General features: G+C 37.1%; 1 protein-coding gene across 2 annotated transcripts; it reads left to right on the top strand.

The window, feature by feature from the left end:
* The first annotated feature begins 275 nt into the window (after positions 1-275).
* On the top strand, positions 276-16871 carry cdc42 (cell division cycle 42). 2 transcript variants are annotated; one of them, XM_067387785.1, is made up of 6 exons: positions 276-340; positions 8480-8622; positions 8769-8841; positions 9230-9339; positions 10132-10329; positions 15469-16871. In XM_067387785.1, the coding sequence occupies exons 2-6, from the start codon at positions 8518-8520 to the stop codon at positions 15556-15558; spliced, it is 576 nt and encodes a 191-aa protein (XP_067243886.1). In that variant the 5' UTR covers positions 276-340; positions 8480-8517; the 3' UTR covers positions 15559-16871. The 2 variants fall into 2 exon arrangements, with proteins under 2 accessions (XP_067243886.1, XP_067243887.1); XM_067387786.1 differs by lacking the exon at positions 15469-16871 and adding an exon at positions 12606-14516.
* The last annotated feature ends 639 nt before the right edge of the window (positions 16872-17510 follow it).

Genomic DNA, 17510 nt, shown 5'->3' with positions numbered 1-17510 from the left:
GGACAAAATCATTTAAAATCTTATCTTATCTTATAAATGATTGTAATAAATGTTATTATAAAAGTTATAAATGATTCAATACTTTTGTGCATTAATGATATACTGTACATATCAAAAGGAAGTGATAAAAAAATGACATATATTCTGTTAGCTTTGCATTTATTTGCATTTTTGCACATACAAAAAAAAAAAATAAATAAATAAAAATAATAATAATAATAAAAATAATAATTTCTCAGAGTGACGCAGCGCGCGACTCGCCCCTGCTCTTCAGTTCTGGAAACCCCAAGCGCGCGGACCTGCCAACGCCCGGCGCAGAGAAACAAACAGAAAGGATACGGTGAGTACCAATGACGCTCAAAATATTAACCATATTTCTCTTCCTTTAACCAATATTAGAGTTTGACCTGGTGGAATATTGAGTTATGAATACGTGCGGTATGAATAGATATATTTGTAGGGAGTATTTTACGAATTAAACGTGTTAAATGGCACCGGAGGGCAGTTAGCACAGACGGCTAAACGAGGTTGAGGAGAACCGGTCAGATTTTACTATAAGCAGTTTTACAATCTTTATCTTGTTATTGTATGACATATCTAGTGTCTATTTTAATGTAATAATTATTTTATATTATGTCAGTTTAAAATATAAAGATCTTTCAATCTGTCATCCGTTGCAGTCGCCTGTTGACGACAGATGTATGTCATAATTTATTTATATTTTCATATTAGCATGTTATTGCTCATTTGTTTTTAATAATGTTACATATTGATTTATTCTGCTTGATATAGAGGAATTGTGCATTGCATATTTGCTCAGTTGAAATGTTGTGTTTTGGTGGCCTTCAGTTATACAGCATCATTGGAAATGGAAATATGCTGCATTAATGTATTTTTAATTATTCTGCATTGAATCTGAGATTGTTTGTTTAGCATGGATGGCATTGTCAGAATTTTATTATTGATTTCTCAGCAACATTTTGCCAGCAATGGCTACTTCGCTGCCATTTAAACTACACCATTCTCTATATAGATAGATAGATATTAGTAGATATTAATAGTTTGAGTTGTTAATTAGATATGTGGTTCTATAATTGGGGTCGAAGATACTAGTTGACAATTGTTTCTTGCTGCCAAACATCATTTGTGTCAGGGATGTCTCTGTCTCTCTCTAACACATGCATTAATTCAATAGTTCGTGTTTTTTTTAGCACTGTTATTGACTTGTCTGCAGGTTCTGGGTCATGAAATTTTATATATATATATATATATAAGCACTGAGCATTAATGATTGATGTTTGCATCCTTAATATTGTTTTTGATTGATTTTTCCTTGTAGACAGAATGATGTGAAGTACCAAAGCATAACTCCCTCTCAAATTAATATGTTAGTTACAGGAGGACACAGCCTAAATTTTTCTTGCATCAATATGTATTTTGCAACAAGTTCTCTTTCACTTCTGGTCACTGAGGAAATGCTTTTCCTGCCACGAATGAATCGTTTAAACTATCACAGGAAGAAGGCAGGACTATAATGAGAAGAATGGATGAATCCAGCTGCTAGAACTGATCTAGCCTTGTGCTTTAAAGTAGAAATAGATGATAATCTGTTTGGCTGATATTAAAATCATTTTTAGCTGATATTCTAACTGTGTTGGTTCAATTATGTTTTACCGATAAATTATTTAGTGCAACTGACAACAGCATTTAAAGTAAGCTATTTAATATGTAGTGTTGATCATTACTCATGGTTTTACATAACAGCCATTCATTCTCAAGTGAGAAATGTGTAGCTAAACAGCAAATATTATTGTTAATTTATTATTTCTAATAACTAGGAGTGCACCAATGAATCGGGCAGTAATAGGTTTTGGCTAACTGTTTAAAACATCCAATGATCAGGGCCAATTATATCCTAAAGGGGGCTAATAAATGTGTTCAGACTGCAACTCAAGAAATTTGTGATGAAATTGTCTCTTGTGTTGAATTTACAGGTGTTGAACACGACAATAACGCATTAACAGTGTAGAAAATAACGTAGTTAAAGCAGAGTCTATTTAACCCTACGACTCGACAGTTGTTCAAGCCAGGGTTGCCAGGTCTGCGGTTTTTGCCTTCACCAAACATCTCCCGTCCAATAAAATCGGTCCATTTTATCATGTAATTCAAAGGATAAATCCCTTTTTGACACTCTTAAATGTGACGCTGTAGTGCTTCAGTTCAAGCGGCAGTGTGGAGTGTGGATCTTTTCTTCCACTTTAAGTTATAGCACAAAAAACATGCACGAACATTAAAAGGTATGTTGAAAGATACAGTACAACTAACCGAAATGTATCATGTCTCGTGTAATCGCGCAATCAGAGTTTCAACCGGGAAAATACGTCAATAAAACATCTTGTGAACAATGTCACTTAACCTTGCTTTTCCCTCAGGAAAGTTATCCAAAACAAACAACAACAAAAAACAATAGAGAGGAGCTTATTTACTGTTAATTATATACGTATGTTTGAATAAATTTGACAAGTGTTAAAGAGTTAGTTCACCCAAAAGTGAAATTTCTGTCATTTATTACTCGCCCCCATGTCGTCCCAAACCTATAAGACCTTAGTTCATTTTCGCAGCACAAATTAAGATATTTTTGATTAAATCTGAGGTAGGGCTGGGCGATATATCGCATGAGATTGTCACGCGCATTTCATCAGTAAAGCCGGTTCCCTCATTACCGCTAAATCGCCATCACCTGCTTTCAAATGGCACGCCATTTAATAGACAGAGCCGTAGTTCACTGATAAGCCACGCAATATCACGTTCATTATCGCAGATGAATCGCCTTCGATAATGAACGTGATATTGCATAGCTTATCAGTGATCTACGGCTCTGTCTATTATATACCGCTCCATTTGAAAGCAGGTGATGGCAATTTAGCGGTAATCAGGGAACCGGCTTTACTGACGAAATGCGCGTGAAAATCGCATGCGATATATCGCCCAGCCCTAATCTGAGGGTTTCTGAACCACACGCAGGCAGCAACGTCATTGCACCTTTTGAGGTCTAGAAAGCTATTAAAGACATAATTAAAATAGTCAATACTTTTTGTGCGCAAAAACAAAAAACTAAATTTAATATTGATACATCTCAAATAGTAACTAGATCTATATATATATATATATTATATATATATATTATATATTTAGCGTATTTCTATGGCAAATCTCTCATTATAGTGTCAGAAGCTGCAATAATATAATTTCAAAATTGCTTCTGTTTCATTTATAAGGCTGTTTATTAAACTTAAAATAATGTGTAGTAATATTGTTCATTAAATAAGCAATATTGGTCATTCACTTCTCTATACCCACAGCACTTTTAGTAATTTAATGTGTGTGTAGTCTTATGAATAGTAGTATTTAGTTAAATATTTGTGGATTTAGGAGAAAAAGAAGAATTAGAGGTGAGATTGACTCAAAGCATAGGCTTGTACAAATGTACCCTGGTTTTAAAGATCAGGGATTTACTGTCTGGGTATGCACATGGGTCTGGATTATATCGCTTTACAAAGTCTATTGCTTGAAGTGAGCTGAAGTTTGGCCTTAATACAGTTCTTTCCGGTACAAAACTTGCCACTCATTTGTCCGCATGGAAATTTTGTCTCGGTCTGATTGCTCAGGATGTCAGTGATATTTTAAAATAAATCAATTTATATCATACAGTTTTGATCTTGTGAGTTTTGTAGTTTAATCCAGTGGAGACTTTCTGAGAATGTATGTAAACACACTACAACTGCAATCTAGTTTAACTAATTTCACTTTTGATAAGAATTTGTGTTGGACAGGTGACAGCACCCACCAGATCCCTGCTCTTTTGATTGTGGCTTTTCCACTGACGGTAGAATGAGGTCAGGTCTGGCTTCCGCTGATTGCGGTGTGCGAGGGGAAGGAAACAGCCGGGATGGGCTTCCATCTCCTCGTCCTGACCATCTGTGAGCTTGAAGGCTCGCCCGCTTACTGCTGCATAGCTCTGCAGAGGCTTAGCTGCCGCTCAGGCGCGACGCAAACAGCAGGAAGTGGTTCTCTCAGTCTTACGCTTCAGTCACCAACTTCCCCTCCGCACACCAAAGGGATATTGCCGTACTATTCTATTTTGCCCCCATGTCTCCTCTCCTCAGGCTTGGGGTCTGTGTTGTGTGAATAGTGGTCTAGCATACTGACCCGCTGTAACCGATGTGCTAATACCAATGACGTTATGCTTGAGTTTAAAGCCGCAGTGACCCACAATCAGAACGGGAGGGGCCGACTGGCCTGTCAGAGAGGGGGACATTTGAATGTTTTAAATGTGAAATATATCAGAAACTAAATTTAAATTCTAGGACTGTATGCTTAAACACTTTCCTGTGTGTTTTTGTCTTAAAACAGCTGAGTAAATTGAGGTTGGATTTAGAACCGCTTTGCTTATATTTTTCTTTTTTCTTATTTTTACCATTCTGTGCAAGTTTGTGTAAAAATGACTGCAGGTATTTCCTCCATGTTGATAAGAATGAACTGTGTTGATAAGTGTGTTAATGTAAGACTATATATCTGTATTGTAACCTCTGTCTTGTAGTTGATGTGCTTAGTCTGCAATCAGAACATAATTGAAGATGAAACACTAGCTGCGTTTACATGGACCCTAATAATCCGATTGAAATCGGACTAGTAGCACAGTCGTAATCGGAATGAATTGGCCAAATCCAATGTAAATTTCATTAGGGCTGTGCACAAATAGTCGAATAATCGATCTGTAATTAATAGTCAAAAAATAAAAATACTATTCAAATTTTACTATGTTGCTTTGCTGGCCATAAATGCAGTGAATTCATGATAAATCCTAAGTGTATATGTACGTTCTGTACGATAACCGCCGCTGTCTGCTTTATTTATGCGTTTTTCCCATTTGCGCTGCTTGAGCCTAAATGCTTTTGTTCTTTATTTATATATATATATTTTTTTGTTTGCACTTATTGTTTGATGCTTTGAACTAAAAGAAAACGTAAGATATAATGTAAGCTTGTTGTGTATATTGCCTTATCGTAAGCTTATCAGAAATGGTTACAAAATCTTGATGAATTAACGTCTTTCTCATAACGTTTCTCATTAGTTTTTTATGAGGCCAAATATTCGAATACAATATTTTGGAAAAATGCCCATCCCTGAATTGCATTCAGATTGTAAGGGGAGGTTTAAAACTTTTCTAATCTATCGATGGGACACGTAAACTAGGGCCCTATGAAATCCGTTTTATTTTTTCCCAAATTCTGTTTTTTCCGTTTTAATTATTTTTTGACTAAATTTTAATGGTTAAATTAAATTTTAGTAATCAAAAAGCATGTTTAATTAATTTAAATAATGAATCTTGTCCAATTTAGCAACAATTTAATAAAAGTTTAACAAAAAAATTTTTTTAGGGCACTATGATAAACATTTTATTCTTTCCCCTCAAATTTCATTTTTACCAAATTTTGTTTTCTGGATTCCATTTTAATGGTTTAATTCCATTTTAATAATAAATATTTTAAATAATTTAAAAAAATATATTTTTATGATTTTTTTTTTTTTTTTTTTTCAGAAGTTCTGTTGTGTATTTACATTTTTCTGGCAATCAAATGAACGCATACCATTTAATTGATCTTTTAATCATGAAATTAAACTTTTTTTGTCAAACAATGTGCTGCACAACAGAGCTTTACTGTTAAAATTAAAACATGGAAGAAACACTGAGATTATTGTTTAAAAATATATTTTAATAATTTATTGTTAAATTAATTTATCTAAATTCTACTGTACAACAGTATGTTTCTGTCAAGTTAAATCAAACTTTTATTTTGATGGTTTTCCTAGAGCTTTGAGTTTCTCTGTGTTTATGACGGTAGTTTTCTCAAACGAAGCGTTAAAATGCTGATGAAGTGACTTTAAGAGCAACTCTGGAGATGAATTTGTGCGTTCAAATAGTGAGGCGACAGAGGACGAAAACACTGCACATGTGCTTCAGCATGTGTTCGCCCGCGCGATTGTGTGTGAGGCGGTGTGAGGTAAATCATTCATTTCAGAGTCACACAGACATGCAGGATTCATGTTTAATCTTTTTGCAGTTTAATATTCACAGACACTAGTCTATATCGCAATTTAATTTAAGTGTACAGACCTGCTTTTAATTCATACATCAAAAATTTGACAAATTCCATGACATTCCGCGTTGTATAGTAAATTCCGTTTTTTATGACTGGATTCCGCGATTCCGTCTGCGATTCCGTGTTCGCGGAAATTATAGGGCCATAGTAAACACTTTGGATTGAAAACCAAAAGTGGAAAATTCTGTGCATGTGCAATGACATAGAAATGGCGTAATGATGAATGACACACAGAACAAGCTGTTGTGGTTGTTGTTGATGATAGTGTAATAAATGCCTGTCGTGTCAATTTAATATTCTCCTTTTCCACTCATCGTATTTGAAGTGGTGCTGGACAACATTGTTCCACCAGTCGTTACTTCAGACTCTCATCCATAGGTGCTTTGTTTTGGGTGTGGGGAGGGAAATTTTTACTGGTTGATAAATATAAGCTGCACGCCATAACACCGTGTCCTAACCAGGCGCGACGACACGCGATAAAAGGTATCTTTTCCATGTTGAATCTGTTTTTTTCCTAACCAGCCGGTGACATGCAATGATTCTATTTTTGAAACGGTTTCTATTTTTCTGTGACATGATGTCCCTATCCATATCGTTGCAAGTGCCTGGAGCTTGCAGAGAGAGCCCGCCCACATGCTGTCCTGATTGGCTGTGATTTTTTTTTTTATTGACTTTATTGCGTTTGGATAGACAAATTGTTTGTCGCTGAAATCTTATCGCATCGCGTCTGGTTAGGACACAATGTAATGCTTCATCATGTGCTCATCATCTCTTAATTAGGACCCGAAATGGACAAATATAAAGTCTGCTTTTTAAAACAAAGAAAAGAAGAAATAGTTGGAGGGTGGTTAGTATGTGCCAACAGCGGGCAAATGATCAAATGATCAAATCTGATTTGAAGCTTGTGACATAAACGCACACATTAACCTGATCACTTTATTTAGCCTTCATGTAAACACTATGTTCGCCATTCAGAATGATTTCATTACAATTAAAACGAAAGGTTTCCGTGAAAATGTACATATAGTGTTAAACTTTTAAGGGCGTGCAATTTTCAGTCTGGTAGTATGCATTTAGCTGGAATACGGTAAGATTCAGGGTTAAGTTGTTTCCATCAACCCTGAGTAGGTTGGTAATCAGAAAAGCCATAATGCATTCAAAGCAAAACCATGTCTCAGTTATTGCGCAGCCACAAACCATTTACATGGATACATATAATGTGAGCCCGTCACCAATAACATGTCAGACTAATTATAGGATATTACTGTGCAAATGTAGCCGTCTGTGAGACATTGAAGGGTGTGAAATTAATTTGAATATGACTTATACTGTCTTCAGCAGCATAAAAGCGGGGACAGATTCATTTCTCACATTTTGTGTCGATCACAGCCAAGCCTGTCTCAGTGTTTAATGTGGGTGTTTTATACTTGTTAGATACTAAAGGTGTTGTTGGTCTACAACACCTTGAGTATCTAACAGCATGACAGAGATTCTTTCTTCCAGTCTGGTTTGGTATTATACTGATGTATTTAGATGATGTGGTTACTGATCTTAAAAAAAAAAACACCGCCACTGCAAAATGTTTTATCAAAATATAATTTATTACAAAAACAACTGTTGCATTTATGAATAGTTAACTACACTTTGTTATTAGAACAACAGTAAGTGAGTCTTATGCTGATATAGTTACCCGTGTGGTGGATTCAGTGAGTTCAACTTGTAATTATCAATTCATTAAAAATACTGGCTCATTTGGTTGCGAATCAGTCAACACTGCTTGCGCTGTATGTTTGTTTTGTGCTGCAGAGAACACTGATTTAATTCATATGGTCAGTTCAGATCATACAGAATAGGAGTCTTTCTGCTAAACTCACTTGACGTTGCCTCTAAAAGCTAAAATATTGCTATCAAGAATGATTGGTGGCGTAGTGGTTATCGCTTTTGAAATTTAAATCAGGGTGGCAACATATCCCTCACGATCTTTTTCTGCTCTCGATTTAAATGTGGTAAAAATCCAAGAAATATTAGATAAAAACACTTCAATGGTGACAATTTTTTCTATATATTTTAATAGATCTAATTTTATTAAAAATATAGCTAGATTTTTATGACCATCTTTTATGAGTGACGTTTTCTGTTGCCTGTACACTATTACTACACTATTACACACACACACACACACGATAGTAATGGATATATAGATGTTGTGTAATGCACGTGTGCTATAGTGTCTTACACCTTTTGAACTTGAGGATGACACACCATTGGAGAGCAAACTATGACTGAATGAAGTCCAACATTGTCTTTCATTGCAGATCTTGAATGAGAACAGTGGATTTATAAAAGCACAGCTATGCAGACGATCAAGTGCGTCGTTGTTGGTGATGGTGCAGTGGGTAAAACCTGTCTATTAATCTCCTATACAACTAATAAATTCCCCTCCGAATATGTACCAACGGTGAGTAGTGTTATCCAGTTCATTTCACATTCACTTATATAAAGTTAAATTTCCTACTGGGTTTCAGTGGCTGTAATTCTTTTATTGTATTTGGAAAAAAATAAATTCCTGAATGTACAATGGACTCTTTCTGTGCTTACTTGCAGGTCTTTGATAACTATGCAGTAACGGTTATGATTGGTGGTGAGCCGTACACCCTTGGGCTGTTTGATACTGCAGGTACAGTACAAATACTTTTTCTCAACATCTTACACTTTCATTTATAGCCAATTGATTAACAGTCATTATCGTTAAGGTTTATTAAAACGGAAGTAAACTATCTGGCTTTTAGAGCGTCTGTATTTAAGGGTGGAGCTCATATGCTGAAAAGAAAAAAAACATTCATGATCGTCATTGTTATAAAAATTAGACCTCGGGAGCTTTGAAGAATTCCACACATTCCTGTGGAGGGTGGTTGAGCTTGAAACTGCTTTTTTGGGAGGATTGTGGGACCAGTCTTTTGCTGTGCATGTGTTCAAATGCACCATTGAATGACGTCTGTTGGCTGCTCAGGATTGCAATTGCATTCTTAGTTTTAATGTATCCTGTTATTTCCATCTCTCTCCAGGTCAGGAAGATTACGATAGATTACGACCCCTGAGCTACCCTCAGACAGATGTCTTCTTAGTCTGTTTCTCAGTTGTTTCACCTTCTTCATTTGAAAACGTCAAAGAAAAGGTGAGCTTGAATCATTCAAACCAGCCAGAACAAGACATTTTGTTAGTTGCATTGTGTCTTTTTTGTGCGTGTGCTGTCTGTCTCTGCCTATAGTCCAAAATCATTGCAATTTTATTTTTTAGTATTCTGTATGGGCTGTTTCTCAAAAGCATTGTGAGTTAAGTTGATTTTAGGGTGGTTTCACACTTGGTTTGATTACCTGCTCACCTCACTTTTATATTTTTGTTTTTGAACCGTTGGTTTTGTCTCCAAAGCTTCAGTACGTAGCGGCAATTGCGTCTGTTTGCCGCGAATGTACCGCTAAAGATCGCTGATGGCGAGCAGAAACTACACATACAGCTCTCTGCTTGCAGTATGCCAATCACACTCTGCAGAAAAATGAGTGAAACACACGCATACACACGTTTTTATCAAATCATGTATCATTAATAGCACGATATACCGCTCCATTTGAAAGCAGGTGATGGCGATTTAGCGGTAATCAGGGAACCGGCTTTACTGACGAAATGCGCATGACAATCGCATGCGATATGTCGTGCAGCCCTAATTAATAGTGGTTTATTTCTGCGATTTAGTACGATTGCATTCACATGATCCAAACGAACCAAACTCTGACGTCAGTCGAACCCGGGTGCGCACCAAAAGTTCTAGTGTGAAAGCATATCTAGTTAGGCTATCAATGCTTTTGAGAAATGCAGCCCTAGTCAGTATATTAATCAATTACTAGTTATAGACCTATTACACAAGTTAATTGGAAAAAAGTGGCCTGACCCTTTGTGCTTTGTCCTTCAGTGGGTACCTGAGATCACCCACCACTGTCCAAAGACCCCCTTCCTGCTTGTGGGGACGCAGATTGATCTGAGAGATGATCCTTCTACCATCGAGAAGCTTGCCAAGAACAAACAGAAACCCATCACTCCGGAGACAGCAGAGAAGCTGGCCCGTGATCTGAAGGCTGTCAAATATGTGGAGTGCTCCGCTCTGACGCAGGTAAGGGGGTCTCATATACGGCACACACTTGTGATCATATATGTTCATGAACGTATATCATCTACATTACAAACAGAAACTGCCTCTTTAGTTGGTCATTTTACATATTAAAATATCCTCAGTGAGATTGTGTTCTCAGCTAGATTTCAGCGTCTAAAGAATGGTTTATTTTCATTCTCATTGGTTAGAAGTGTCCTGATGATATAGTGTTAATATTTTACATTTGATTGTTGTCAAAGCTTTTATTTGTATTTTTTTATACATATATATATTTACATACTGTTTACCAGAAAGTGGAAGCTTCATAGCATCTGCTCAGAGGCTCAGAGACATTGGTGAATTTTTATTTGTTTTTGAAAAAAGGGATCAAGGATCGACCTTTAGTTCGGTTGGTGGTTAGAGGTTGATCTGTCATTGACCTGCTATTCTCTGCCTGTTGATGCATGCATATTAGAATATAATTCAATATGTGACTGTATAAGTGATTCTGATCTGATGGGAATATTTGTATTATAGACAACATGAAACAGCACATAGAAAGTGGGCCTGTGATGCTATTGATTAGTATTATTTTGTATCCATGTGTAAGGCCAAGAATATACACCGATCGGGCATAACATTATGAGCACTGACAGGTGAAGTGAATAACACTGATCATCTCTTCATCATGCGACCTGTTAGTGGGTGGATATATTAGGCAGCAAGTGAACATTTTATCCTCAAAGTTGATGTGTTAGAAGCAGGAAAAATGGGCAAGCGTAAGGATTCGAGCGAGTTTGACAAGGACCAAATTGTGATGGCTAGACGACTGGGTCAGAGCATCTCCAAAACTGCAGCTCTTGTGGGGTGTCCCGGGCTGCAGTGGTCAGTATCTATAAAAGTGATCCAAGGAAGGAACAGTGGTGAACCGGCGACAGGGTCATGGGCGGCCAAGGCTCATTGATGCACATGGGGAGCGAAGTCTGGCCCGTGTGGTCCGATCCAACAGACGAGTTACTGTAACTCAGATTGCTCAAGAAGTTAATGCTGGTTCTGATAGAAAGGTGTCAGAATACACAGTGCATCACAGTTTGTTGCGTATGGAGCTGACCAGTCAGGGTGCCCATGCTGACCCCTGTCCACCACTGAAAGAGCCAACAGTGGGCATGTGAGCATCAGAACTGTACCATGGAGCAATGGAAGAAGGTGTCCTGGTCTGATGAATCACATTTTCTTTTACATCACATGGATGGCCAGGTGCGTGTGCGTCAATTAACTGGAGAACACATGGCACCAGGATGCACTATGGGAAGAAGGCAAGCCGGCGGAGGCAGTGTGATGCTTTGGGCAATGTTCTGCTGGGAAACCTTCGGTCCTGCATCCATGTGGATGTTACTTTGATATGTACCACCTATCTAAGCATTGTTGCAGATCATGAATACTCTTTCACGGAAACGTTATTCCCTGGTGGCTGTGGCCTCTTTCAGCAGGATAATGCTCCTGCCACAAAGTAAAAATTGTTCAGGAATGGTTTGAGGAGCACAACGATGAGTTTGAGGTGTTGACTTGGCCTCCAAATTCCAATCGATCATCTGTGGGATGTGCTGAACAAACAAGTCGGATCCATGGAGGCCCCACCTCACAACTTACAGGACTTAAAGGATCTGCTGCTAACATCTTGATGCCAGATACCACAGCACACCTTCAGGGGTCTAGTGGAGACAATAGCTTGACCGTTCAGGGCTGTTTTGGCACCAAAAGGGGGACCAACACAATATTAGGAACGTGGTCATAATGCTATGCCTGATTGGTGCATATTAAAGTAATTATGGTTTCATGTTGTCTTTTATGTTTGGCAGGATTGTTTTGCTTTTTAGGAAACAAATGTATGTTGTTTTTTTGTTTTTTTTTGCTGTAGTTGAATAATAAATGTCTGCATGCAGTCTGTTTAGAAAAGAGCTATGGAGAAAACAATATTTAATACATCTTGCAATTGGCATCCTAAATTTTGGAAGTTTTTTGATTTTATTTGTATTTTTTTCAATCGGCCACACCTATGTATCAATTTCCATAATTGTTAGCATGGTCGGTAGGCCTGCACAGCATCTGCACCTGTAGAATGACTTTGTTTCAGTGCAACAAGCAACTTCTCTTCCTCACTAGCTGCTGTGCTCTTTTGAAATGTGCTAGTTCCTCTCATTAAAATCTCACCTCTTCTTCTCTCTCTTTCTTACCTGTTTTCTGTAACTGCTAACATTGGTGCTTTATTCTGTTTCCCTTCCCTTCTGTGTTCATAGCGAGGTCTGAAGAATGTATTTGATGAAGCTATCCTAGCTGCCCTCGAACCTCCTGAAACGCAGCGAAAACGGAAGTGCTGTATATTTTAAGCCTCTCTCTCTTTCTAACGCCCCACTCTTCCCCAGATGTTTGCTGCTTCCTTTAGTTACCTCTTGCTCCACAGAAAAGACAAGTATCCCAATCTCTTAAGTGACGTCATAAATATGTATCTTCTTTCAACAATACTAAAGGATTTGCTTTTGCTATTTTCCTTCCTACTTTTTGTTGTCTTTGGAGACTGCTAAAGTAAGACCCAGTTCTTGGGAGTGATATTTTTGTCTCCTTTCTACAGATTATTATTTTTTTTTTAATTATTATTATTACTATTATTATTTGCATTTTGAGTTTAAAAATAAAAATGTTGAAGTTTACAATGAAGGGTTGCATTTAGTTTTGTGCTTTAAATACTGATATGTTGCTTTAAACATTGGATCAAGTTCATAGTCTTGATTTCATTGTTACTGTTATTTAAGAGCAGACAAAGGTAAAATAATTCAGTACTTTGCTGCTCCGTTTATTTGCATTTCTAAGAATCATTCCTTATGTCAGTGTATTATTTTGTACTGCAACAATTGTATCATATAAAGTTAATTCTAATCTTATTAACGTATGGCTACAGTTTGCAGTTTGGTGCCATTCTTATCCATACAACGTCTTGAGAGTTTAAATGGCTAAATATAATCCTGTGAAATGACATGTGCCATTAATAAAGGACAGCTGCAATTGCCATTACTTAATGCGTCTCTCTCGTTAATTATGCTGTTTAAACGGTAAATGTGTTTTTAAACCATTTTAAATGGCGATTTTGATCATGTAAACAATGTATTTGTGACTGGCTAATACAGTTTAATCAATTTCTACTTAAGGATGCATATAGCACACTTTAAACATTACCCACACTGTTTTGTTTTGTTGTTTTTTTTGCACAAAGCACAATCCACATCTACCTTCCACCAGTTGTTTGCAGATGAATCCTTCTTACTATAGCTCACACAGTGGGGCCTTGTCACAGCCTTCATTTGAGACATGCTAACAGCGCTGGACTGGACAATAACTTCTCAGACTACTCTTCTGACGACGATTTCCTCGAACAATGTCGTACTTATTGTTTCCAAGTGCTCGGCACTTCCTCCTTGCCCCTAATCTGGGCATGTGCACAGAAAAGCGTATTGTATGTACTGTCACCTGACTTGTCAACAAACAAAAGTGATCTGAAATTTCATGAAAGTGTTGTTCTTGCTCATAACAGCCAGATGAGGCCAGTCTTGTAACACTTCCACACTGCAGGTTGCGTTCTCTCACAGATCATTTGTCTGTGTTTATTTCACCCAGAGGCTTGAGTTTCTGTTTGACCAGCCCTTCACCTCACCAACCCTTCAGTCTCTGAGCCTGTGTTTGCTTGCACTTCCACTTTCTTGTTTGACACCTTGTGTTTGAATGACTGCTCCGCATGGCTGATTCAGTTGATTTTCAGTTCACTGGGTCTGAACCAAGTAGTTGCAGCTAATATGTTGAGTTTATGGAATTTTGGCCAACCAAATTTATTTTTGGGTCATTTGCAGGCCCACATAGAAACTGTGTCTGCCAAAACAAGCACAGAATTGATCATTCATAAAATTTGACAAAAAATTTAGTAGTTTTTCTAATGTGCTTTCAGCTACCAATGAGAATGTTTAGGTCCTTGCACACTGAGTCTGAAATATTTGTATGCATTTTTCATATTCGCCATCCTAACAAGGGTTAGTTCACCGAAAAATAAAATTTCTGTCATTAATTACTCACCCTCATGTCATTCCAAACCCACAAGACCTTCAATCATCTTTGGAAAACAAAATTAAGATATTTTTGATGAAATCTAAGCATCAAAATTGCCACATTCAATGTTCAGAAAAGTAGCAAAGACATTGTTAAAATAGTCAACGTGACTACAGTGGTTCAACCTTAATGTTATGAAGCGACGAGAATACTTTTTGTGCGCAAAAAGAAATACTGAGTTGGCGTTCGGATGTAAAAACGAAAGCTCTGCACTGTTTACTGCGTCAACTGCATAGCAGACTGAAAGAGGGAAAAATTGAATAAAGTCATTATTTTTTTTTTATTTTTTTTTTGCATGCAAAAAGTATTCTCGTCGCTTCATAACATTAAGGTTGAACCACTTTAGTCACATTGACTATTTTAACAATGTCTTTAGTACTTCTCTGGACCTTGAATGATAGTAATTTCATTGCTTTCTATGGGGGATAAAAAAAATCAGATTTCATCAAATATATCTTAATTTGTGTCCTGACAGATATTTCATTTTTGGGTGAACTAACCCTTTAAAAAAGAAAATTGAACCCAATCCGATTTTTTTTTTTTTTTTTTTTTTGACACAACGTGAGGACATATTTATTTTTTTAACATTTTAAAATTTTGGACTCTGTGTGCAAAGACCTTTACTCTCATGCTCAATTTGAAATCTGTTTTGCAGATAAACACAAACTGCTCAAATTCTGTGTGGACCTAGTTATGAGTACACATCCTAATTGACTATTTTGCTCTTTTTGGCTCATTCCCATTTTCTGGTCTTAGTTGCTTGGTTCCACTGTAAATATTACTTCATGGCACATGCATTTCCTACACAATTTATTTTATGTCCCTTATTCATTATTTTTATGATGCTGTTATATTTTGCATTTCAAGATGTCCAAAAGTCATCCAGTCATGTTGTGTTTGCAAAAGAAATGATTTAGTTTCCAACCCACCCATCGATTTACTTTTCTTCTTTTGTTTGTGTGTTGACCCATGTTGAGTGTCCATCTCTCCCTTGCTTTGTGTTCACAGAAAGGCCTAAAGAACGTATTTGATGAGGCGATTTTGGCAGCCCTGGAGCCCCCAGAGCCCAAGAAGAAGCGTAAATGTGTGCTGCTATGAGCGCCCTGTTTCCCATCCCCCCCTCCCCCCTTCTTTGCTCTGCTAAGGCTGGTCCACAGCTTTACACTCTAAAAAGCAATGTGTAAAAGAAGTGAGTTTCAATATTTGCTCTGCAATAAAGATATAAAGAGTACCCACCATACACATGCACATATACATATACACACAAAAAACACACAACCCACATGCCCATTAATATTAAAAACCTAGAGGGCCTTTTCTAGTTTTGATTCCAGGAGTCCTACTTCTGTACTTCATGGTGAGATTTATTAGAGATGCTGCCTTGGTTTGCAAGCCGAATTTCTACATTTAAGTGGGTTCATGTAACGCATACAGTAGTAATGCTTCGCAGGCACTCTGTTGCTAAAGTCTTAAGTAGATTCAGGTTGTATCCATTTCCATTGTTCTGTGCGAACATTGTGTACACCATTCGAAATGGCAACTGAATCACTGATCCGAAACGTCACTAGCCCAAGAAATAAAACTGTAGAATGATTGTGTTTCGAGACGCGTTCGCGAGTCTGCCGTAATCCCTCTTCCACCCTCGAACAACATCACCTGAAGTGCTTAGAAATAGCTCCTTATTCTTTGCCAATATTCCCATTTAATAGGCATTCGAGACAATAGCCCTTCAGTTGTTATCCGTGGATAACTTTGACTCCTCATATAAAGGAAATTGGTCTATCTCAAGCAGGGAACTTTCTAACAGTGTTAGCAGAACAAGTGGTGTGTTCTAATGCGTTGCTAGGGACCATGGAAGCATTTTTCCAGAACTTGTGATGCATGTAGGTAAGCCTCCAGGTTCCTTTGGATAGGTTAACATGATTTAATAATAATGTAAGCTGACAAAATTTGTTGTAGGCTCCAGTTGTTTTTATTTTACCAAATGTTTTTTTTTTATTTTTTTTTTTTTTTTTTTTTTTATGTGATTATTATTTTTTTTTTTATCTTATTTTTGTTTTCCTCAAAGGTTCATTTCACTCTTTTTGTTTAGGGGCTGGATCCCAGCAATTCTCTGATCCACCTGTGCATTTCTTTTAAGGAAGAAAGCAACAGTTTGAACGTTTATGTAATCGTGCAAGACAACCTCTCTGACGGATTTTAAACCCTCAACAGAACCAAGTTTAATAGTGCGACACAGGTGGATCAAAATTGGTTTGATTTCCAGTCTTTCCCCCTCCCTAGTTATTTGTTTTTATTTTGGTGGAAACCAAATGCTCTGTATGAAGTCTCTCCTTTGTACTGTATATGCATTCTTTTGAGAAAAAATATTAAACTTATACCTTAATTGCCTTTATCATGTTCCAATCCCTTTCTTAAGGTGCTGTATATGCATTATAAGCTGAATCTCTACCCAAAGTAACATCTCTCCTACAATACCAGTGTATTTTTCACTTGTTAAATGGCAAATTTCTTCATGAATTTTTCCTTTTCTTTTCCTCAGCAGTTTTTGGACTTGACATGACTTTTGTTAATCAGTGTGATTTGTGATTTATCAGCTTCTCTCGAGTCTTTTCTGCCAGCAGGGTGTGCTGTATGATCAGATAGGTAGAAGGCAGTGTGCAGAATTATTAGGCAAGTTGATTTTCTAACATGTATTTTTCTAAGCACATTTTACCAATTCCAAGCCACATAAGTGATATATGTATTGATCATGAAGGCTGGAAGTGAAAAACACCTTATATTCAGGTGTCCATAATTATTAAGCAGGTTTTCTTTTACAGATATAATGAGCCAAAAAAGAGATTTAGCTCACTGAAAAGTATTAAGTGCCCATGAGAAGAATGCAATACTACAAATTGCAAGGTTAAGGCATGACTGAAATGCTCATTGGGTCAGCAGGGTCAGACAAAAACAGGTGGAGAACAAAACACACATTAACTGTAACATAATGAAGAATTAAGTGTGAAACCATCAGGAACCCTTTAGTCTCAAGCGCCACCATTCTCCAG

Source organism: Chanodichthys erythropterus, chromosome 6, assembly GCF_024489055.1.
Source record: "Chanodichthys erythropterus isolate Z2021 chromosome 6, ASM2448905v1, whole genome shotgun sequence".
NCBI classification, from domain to species: Eukaryota; Metazoa; Chordata; class Actinopteri; order Cypriniformes; family Xenocyprididae; genus Chanodichthys; species Chanodichthys erythropterus.
Note: the sequence above shows the minus strand (reverse complement) of the source record. Positions and strands in the feature narration are given on the sequence as shown.

What these genes read in the sequence shown, in the direction of transcription:
- cdc42 (XM_067387785.1), top strand. Translation starts at nt 8,518, where the DNA reads ATGCAGACGATCAAGTGCGTCGTTGTTGGTGATGGTGCAGTGGGTAAA. An exon ending in CCTCCGAATATGTACCAACG is followed by an intron (nt 8,623 to 8,768) that starts GTGAGTAGTGTT and finishes GCTTACTTGCAG; the next exon opens with GTCTTTGATAACTATGCAGT. An exon ending in TGGGCTGTTTGATACTGCAG is followed by an intron (nt 8,842 to 9,229) that starts GTACAGTACAAA and finishes ATCTCTCTCCAG; the next exon opens with GTCAGGAAGATTACGATAGA.